Source organism: Cryptomeria japonica, chromosome 11, assembly GCF_030272615.1.
Source record: "Cryptomeria japonica chromosome 11, Sugi_1.0, whole genome shotgun sequence".
NCBI lineage: Eukaryota > Viridiplantae > Streptophyta > Pinopsida > Cupressales > Cupressaceae > Cryptomeria > Cryptomeria japonica.
The window spans coordinates 695,378,313-695,387,189 of NC_081415.1; the positions used below are offsets into that span (position 1 = coordinate 695,378,313).

The following is an 8,877-nucleotide window of genomic DNA, read 5'->3' on the forward strand; positions in this document are numbered from 1 at the left end:
CTGTATCATATCATATCTATGACTCATTCAATACTCTGTAAACTGTTAACTATTTAAATTATCTGTCATCCGGCAAACACGTGGCAGATCTGTTTTGTTGGCAAAATGTTACATGTGGCATTTTTGACGTGGCATGGAATATATGATGGCATTTGTTTAAAGCGAAAAAATTGAAAAGGTTTAATGATGTTGTCGGCAGTTTTAATTGAGACCACTGTAAACTGACAAGTCTGAACGCATTATTGATTATTGTCAGTCCTTTCTCGCCAAGTATTGACTTTGCATGGCGGACTCCAAATTTTGGTTAAATTTGATTAAGGTTGTGGGTATCAGTTTATTCTGAGCAAACGGTTTTTGTTGCGTTTTGAAAGTTGAATTCATTCTGTAAAACAAACAGGAAGTAATCGGTTGGGTCAAGATATTTTTGTGCGAAACAGGGAAGTTGATTGATGGATACAGGTAGGTTCATTGTTTGTTTTTTATTTCAAATGAAGTTTCAGGTTTATGCATTTATCTTTCTCAGAAAGAATAGAAGTTTGCTTATATGTTCGTTTTTGCTCATGTATGAGAATCTGGGGCGTATGAAAGAAGGAAGAAACTTCCTAAGGCCAGACAGAGTCTTGTGTTTCAGGTATTAAGGCCGAACAGAGTCTTGTGTTTCAGGTATGAGGTTCTTTGGGCAGAATCTTAAACTTCACAGGTATGAAGGTTTATGTTCTTGTTCACTTCTAAAGAGGGTCTCGAATCCGAAATATGGCTATACAGTGTTTTAGAAGTTTGTATAAATCTTTTGGGGTTTTAAACCCAGGGTACTATATAAAGTTTTTTGTTGGTTCAAAGCAAAAGGAAATGTGTAAACGTTTTCAGTCAGTTGCAAAGCATAATGCCGTTATGGAAACTGTCTTTGAATATCTCAAAAACGAAGCTTAATGATTATCAGTTTTGTCTAAAACAGATTCGTAATCTGAAACTGTTTTTTTTTTAAGTTTTTTAAGAGGAAGTTTGTTGAACAGATTCTAATTGGTTCAGTTAGAAATATGTAACTGTTTTGTTTCAAAGTTCATATATAACACTTGTAATCTTTAGATGCAGGTATGGGTGTGTGTGTAAAAACATATATATATATATATATATATATATATATATATATATATGTATCTGAGGATAAGTGGGTCTGAAAGTTTTGATCATAAACTTGTGTACATGTACGAGTGATATATGCACATTTGTATATGTATATGAGTTGTGTTAAATTTCTGAGCAGTAGTGACTGCCGATTGTAAAGGATTGGAATGAATGAAAGATACAGGTTCATGGAGTGGTTTTTCTCCCTATGACAAAATCATGAGATTTTGGAGGGTTTTCCACTCGGCACAAATTTGGTGTTTCTTCATGTTTGTGAGTTTCATTTCTTTATGCTTATGATGAATGCTTACGCTTCTCCTGCATAAATTGTAAATATTCTATTTTATATTGCTTAGTGCAAAAATTTGTAAGGAGTTTTCAATTAGAACAGTACGGTTCTGATTCACCCCCCCCTCTCAGAACCGTGACACTTCCAACAAGTGGTATCAGAGCGTAGGATTCCCTTTAGGAATTGATCTCTGGTTATTGGAAGTTATGGCACATTCTGAAGGAGCTTTCCTTAATAGGGCACCTTTATTTGATGGAAATGACTATGTTTTCTGGAAAGTTAAAATGGAAGCATTTATACATTCTCTAGATGTAAGGATGTGGGATGTAGTAACAACAAAATACACTGTTCCAGCGTCAGTTCCTACTGATGCTGATGAGAAACTAAAATTTGAATTAGATAAGAAGGCTAGATATGCTCTTCTTTGTGGTCTTACTAGAGATGTCTTTGCCAAAGTCATTTATTGTAAATCTGCAAATGATATATGGGTAAAACTTGAAACTATCTATCAAGGAGATGACAAGGTTAAAGAATCTAAACTGATTACTCTTAAAACTCAGTTTGACAATCTGAAAATGAGTGAGGATGAAACCATTGCTGCATATTTTTTAAGAATTGAGGAAGTTGTGAATGCCAGGAAGGGTCTAGGTGAAGACATAGAAGAACATGATGTTGTTTCAAAGGTTATTAGGTCAGTCCTACCTAAATTTGAAACAAAAATTTCTACATTAGAAGAAAAGAAAAGCTTTTCAAAAATGACCTTACATCAACTTCAAGGAACTCTAACTGCATATGAAATGAGAATTAGCAATCAAGCTAGTTCTTCATCAAAAGAATCAGCCTTTAAGGTTGAAAAGAATGATGAGAGTGATTCAGATCTAACTGATGCTTTAGAAGCATTATTGGTTAAAAGAATGGCAAAGAAATATAAAAGCAAACCTAAATGCTTCAGTTGTGGTCAATTAGGACATTTTGCTACTAGATGTCCAAATATTGAACTTGATGATTGTGATGAGAAATCTGAGAAGTTTTCTAGAAAGAAGCCTTGGAATCAGAATAAAAGGTTTAAGGATTTCAAAAAGAAAAGTTTTTTTTTAAAAGAGGATCCAAATGAAGAATCCAATGATGCAAATGAAGAAGGGGAAAAATTGTTTATGGCTGAAATAGTACATACTCCTAAATTTGAATCAAATGAGCCTGAATCCTCATCTGATTTAGAAATAGAAGTAGATCTTGAAGAAGAACTTCTAAAATCCCTGCAAGAAATTAAAAGGTTAAAAAAATCAGTTGCAAATCATGAGACTAAAAATCAAAAACTTCAAGATGAATTAATAAAAGCAAATTCAATTATAGAAAGTCAAAAATTCTTACTTGAAGAAAAGGATAAAAAACTGAATATCTTGCAATGTTCTTCTGAAGAATCTACTAATCAGAAAACAAAGTTGCTTTTCAATGGATATTGTTTCAACTGTAATGTTTTTGGGCACAAAGCAATCTTTTGTAAAAATAGCACTAGTCAAGGCAAAAGAAAAGTTATTAGGTGCTTCAAATGTTTTTACTATGGTCACTATGCAAATTAGTGTAAATTAAATCTGAGACCTAAACAGATATGGAAACAAGTAAAGACAAATGAAAAGTCCTTAATTGTTGAAACAGTCTTATTTGCTCAAAAATCTGCAACATGGGTGTTGGATAGTGGTTGTTCTCATCATATGACTGGGTGCAAGAACAAATTCAAAACCTTAGAAAACTTTGATGGAGGTTTTGTACGTTTTGGTGATAACTCAGGAGCTTATATAACAGGAAAAGGCTCAATAATCTTAAATAATGATACACCAATACATGATGTGTACTTTGTTGAAGGGTTGAAACATAATCTTTTAAGTGTCAGTCAGATATGTGATAATGGATATTCTATCTCTTTCAATGCAAAAGAATGTCATATTAAAAATGGGAAAGATAGAGTCATTGCCAGTGGGTTAAGAACAAATGGTAATTTGTATAATCTGATAGATTCAACTATTCAAGAAACATCATTGGTCAATACCTGCTTTATGAGTCAAGTGGAAGAAAATTGGCTATGGCACAAAAGACTGGGACATTTGAACTTTGATAATCTTGCTAGAATCAGCAAGAACAAAAAGGTCAGGGGACTACCACAAATAACTAAACCTGCATCTGTTTGTGAAGAGTGTATAAAAGGTAAGCAAACAAGAGTTTCTTTTAAAACAAAAGAATATCTGACAAATAGACCACTTGAACTAGTACATACTGATTTATGTGGTCCAACCAAAACAGCCTCTTTAAATGATGAAAAATATTTCATGCTGTTTATAGATGATTATTCAAGAATGGTTTGGGTAACATTTTTGAAACATAAATCAGAAGCCTTTGAACGTTTCAAAATTTTCAGGAAGATGGTGGAAAGAGAAATTGATTTAAAACTGAAATGCTTAAGATCAGATAGAGGAGGAGAGTTTACTTCTCAAGAATTTATTGAGTATTGTGAAAAACGAGGCATAAAAAGACAATACTCTACTGCTAGGACACCACAACAAAATGGGGTTGTAGAGAGAAAAAATAGAACTGTCAAGGAAATGGCCAGGACCATGTTAAATGAAGCAAAGCTGCCTGACAAGTTCTGGAAAGAAGTTGTTCATACAGCTGTCTATATTTTAAATAGAGCTCAAATCAGAATTAGGACAGCTTATACACCATATGAATTATGGTATGGGAAAATAGCAAATGTTAAGAACTTTAAAATATTTGGTTGCAAATGTTTTATCAGAAAGAATGATGATTCTCTAGAAAACTTTAACTCAAGATCTGATGAAGGGATTTTCCTTGGGTACTCTACACATAGCAAAGCATATAAATGCTATAATAAAAGGCTGAACAAAATTGTAGAAGCTATAAATGTTATGTTTGATGAAACATCTGTATGCTGTAATGACAAAGAAGAATATGAAAGTTTATCTTTTCAAGAATCAGAAAGTTTTCATAATGAAAATCGTGAACAAGATAAAGTTGAAACTGATGATGAAGATGAACTTGTAGGAAAAATAGAATCAGAAAATTGTTCCAATTCTAAAATCACTAGTGATGGATCAAAGATAAAAACATCTTCTAGAATAATAGCTAAGAGACATCCTGAGTCTCAAGTTATTGGTGATATTGATAAAGGAATTTTAACTAGAAGAAAAGCCAAAATAGGAGAACAAGTAAATATTGTTGAACAATTTTGTTTGATAGCAGATTTTGAACCAAAGAATGTAACAGAAGCTCTATCAAATCTTAGTTGGCAAAATGCTATGCTAGATGAAATAAATCAGATAGAGAAAAACAAGACTTGGGAACTTGTTCCCAGACCTGATGGTAAAAATATTATTGGTGGAAAATGGATATTCCGCAATAAACTAAATGAGGAAGGTGTAGTGATCAGAAATAAAGCCAGATTTGTTTGCAAAGGATATGCACAACAAGAAGGAGTTGATTTTGGTGAAACCTTTGCACCAGTTGCAAGGTTGGAGTCAATCAGAATCTTTCTTGCATATGCCACTCATAAAAATTTCACTGTTTACCAAATGGATGTCAAAACTGCTTTCCTAAATGGATATCTTGAGGAGGAAGTTTATATGGAACAGCCAGAAGGTTTCAAATCTTCTGACAAGCCTGATTATGTTCTTCGTCTCAAAAAGGCCTTATATGGTTTAAAACAAGCTCCTCGAGCTTGGTATTCCAGATTAGATAAACATCTAATTGCAAATGGATTCATTAAAGGAAATGTGGACAGCACTTTGTATACAAAAATGGACAATGAAAATTTATTGGCTGTTGAAATATATGTTGATGATATTATTTTTGGTTCTACTAATGATCATTTAGCACAAACTTTTTCAGGAATCATAGAGTCAGAATTTGAAATGTCTATGTTAGGACCTTTGACATTTTTCTTGGGAATTCAAGTCTCTTAGCTTGAACATGGTTTGTTTATCTCTCAACTGAAATATGCTAAGGAAATGCTTAAAAGGTTTCAAATGGATACTTGTAATCCAGTTGGTACACCAATGGAAACTGGATGTAAGTTGATGAAAATTGATGAATCTCCTCTTGTTGATCAAAGAGAGTATCGATCTATGATAGGAAGTCTTTTATATCTTACTGCTTCTAGACTAGATATAATGCACTCTGTATGTCAAGTTGCTAGATATCAAGCAGCTCCTCGTCAATCTCATCTCAATGTTGTTCATCGTATCTTTAAATATTTACAAGGTACTTTGGATTATGGTTTGTGGTATCCAAAAAATGATGATTTTGCTCTCATTGGTTATACAGATGCTGATTGGGGTGGATGTAAAGATGATCAACGAAGTACTAGTGGTGCTGCATTTTTCTTAGGTGATCGGTTAGTTGCTTGGCACAGTAAAAAACAAGAATGTGTCACTATTTCTACTGCTGAGTCTGAAGTTATTGCTACAACGGCATGTTGTACTCAGTTAATTTGGATGTCTTATCAGCTTTCAGATTTGGGTATTCATGTTCAAAAACCTCTAAAAATCCTTTGTGACAATACCAGTGCTATTCAGATTTCTAAAAATCCTGTTATGCATTCTAGAACTAAGCATGTTGCCATCAAATTGCAGTTTATTCGCGAACATGTGTCATCAAATGAGGTCATTCTTATTCATGTACCTTCTAAATTACAAGTTGCTGATATTTTTACCAAAGCTCTTCCTAGAGAATTGTTTGAACAGTTCAGAATTTGATTGGGAGTCTTCTCCCAATCCATGCTGGGATAAGTTTTTTTTCCCTTTTCATATTCTGTGTTAGGTTTCTGCTTCTTTCACAGAAAACATTTAAAGCAGATGGTTAGATTTTTGATGCATAAATTTTGAGGGAGTAAGTTCAGTTTTGTTTTGGCCATTTGATCATCACAGTTCAGTTTTGATTTGATCATTTGGCACAGGTTCATACAGGTTCAGTTTTGATTTGATCATTTGGCACAGGTTCATACAGGTTCATATGGCACAGGTTCATACAGGGTTCATACAGGTTCAGTTTTGATTTGATCTTTTGGCACAGCAGTTTTGGTTTGTTCAGGTTTGGTTCTTGTATTTGGATGCACTTGGTTCATGGGTTAATCATGTTTTCATGGTAAATCTGTTTGGCATTTCAGTTCATTATCTTGTTTATAATCAACATGGTATTTCAGTTCATTTTATGAAATGGTGAAAATTTTTGCATCAAAAATGGGGGAGATTGTTAACTATTTAAATTATCTGTCATCCGGCAAACACGTGGCAGATCTGTTTTGTTGGCAAAATGTTACATGTGGCATTTTTGACGTGGCATGGAATATATGATGGAATTTGTTTAAAGCGAAAAAATTGAAAAGGTTTAATGATGTTGTCGGCAGTTTTAATTGAGACCACTGTAAACTGACAAGTCTGAACGCATTATTGATTATTGTCAGTCCTTTCTCGCCAAGTATTGACTTTGCATGGCGGACTCCAAATTTTGGTTAAATTTGATTAAGGTTGTGGGTATCGGTTTATTCTGAGCAAACGGTTTTTGTTGCGTTTTGAAAGTTGAATTCATTCTGTAAAACAAACAGGAAGTAATCGGTTGGGTCAAGATATTTTTGTGCGAAACAGGGAAGTTGATTGATGGATACAGGCAGGTTCATTGTTTGTTTTTTATTTCAAATGAAGTTTCAGGTTTATGCATTTATCTTTCTCAGAAAGAATAGAAGTTTGCTTATATGTTCGTTTTTGCTCATGTATGAGAATCTGGGGCGTATGAAAGAAGGAAGAAACTTCCTAAGGCCAGACAGAGTCTTGTGTTTCAGGTATTAAGGCCGAACAGAGTCTTGTGTTTCAGGTATGAGGTTCTTTGGGCAGAATCTTAAACTTCACAAGTATGAAGGTTTATGTTCTTGTTCACTTCTAAAGAGGGTCTCGAATCTGAAATATGGCTATGCAGTGTTTTAGAAGTTTGTATAAATCTTTTGGGGTTTTAAACCCAGGGTACTATATAAAGTTTTTTGTTGGTTCAAAGCAAAAGGAAATGTGTAAACGTTTTCAGTCAGTTGCAAAGCATAATGCCGTTATGGAAACTGTCTTCGAATATCTCACAAACGAAGCTTAATGATTATCAGTTTTGTCTAAAACAGATTCGTAATCTGAAACTGTTTTTTTTTTAAGTTTTTTAAGAGGAAGTTTGTTGAACAGATTCTAACTGGTTCAGTTAGAAATATGTAACTGTTCTGTTTCGAAGTTCATATATAACACTTGTAATCTTTAGATGCAGGTATGGGTGTGTGTGTAAAAACATATATATATATATATATATATATATATATATATATATATATATATATATATATATATATATATATATATATATATATATATATATATATATATATATATATATATATATATATATATGTATGTATCTGAGGATAAGTGGGTCTGAAAGTTTTGATCATAAACTTGTGTACATGTACGAGTGATATATGCACATTTGTATATGTATATGAGTTGTGTTAAATTTCTGAGCAGTAGTGACTGCCGATTGTAAAGGATTGGAATGAATGAAAGATACAGGATCATGGAGTGGTTTTTCTCCCTATGACAAAATCATGAGATTTTGGAGGGTTTTCCACTCGGCACAAATTTGGTGTTTCTTCATGTTTGTGAGTTTCATTTCTTTATGCTTATGATGAATGCTTATGCTTCTCCTGCATAAATTGTAAATATTCTGTTTTATATTGCTTAGTGCAAAAATTTGTAAGGAGTTTTCAATTAGAACAGTACGGTTCTGATTCACCCCCCCCTCTCAGAACCGTGACACTTCCAACATAAACGCCCTACTGCACCTACAAATTCTCCTTTGTAAACGCGTTATTCAGGTTACAAGACAACTGTACTACTAAAAAGGAGGGGGCTATCAAGTTCCACAGCTGTGCATAATTTGTTCAGATGAAATTTTATTATTGGTTTTCTAATTACTTCAGATATTTTAATCTATTTTAAAACTTTTCTAATTAATTCAGATATTTTAATCTATTTTAGAACTCTTAAAAAATTATCAGAATTTATTAGAATTTACTCTAGTTTTTGGATGAATTTTTATAGTCATCATCATCCTGGTCCATTTATATTTTAATCTATTTAAAAACTCTTAAGAAATGTATCAGAATTTATTAGAATTTACTCTAGTTTTGATGAATTTTTATAGTCATGTCATCGTCCTGATTCATTTCTCATGTAAACAAGTAGAATCTCTCTAAACATTTTTTAATTAAAATATGTCCAGTTTTGTATTCTAAGTACTATGGTATAGTGTCTTTATCTCAACAATAAATGGAAGAAGGTAGACATTAGCCTTTACATAATGGTGAGTTCTATTCTTCTAAGAAATAAAGGCATTACAAATTTAGTCATTAGGCGGTGATACAT

At 32.9% G+C, this 8,877-nt stretch overlaps 1 protein-coding gene across 1 annotated transcript; it reads left to right on the plus strand.

Moving 5' to 3' along the window:
• Positions 1-1,620: 1,620 nt before the first annotated feature.
• Positions 1,621-5,388, plus strand: LOC131860403 (uncharacterized). The gene is made up of 3 exons (XM_059214812.1): positions 1,621-2,477; positions 4,203-4,872; positions 5,059-5,388. The coding sequence occupies exons 1-3, from the start codon at positions 1,621-1,623 to the stop codon at positions 5,386-5,388; spliced, it is 1,857 nt and encodes a 618-aa protein (XP_059070795.1).
• Positions 5,389-8,877: the final 3,489 nt, after the last annotated feature.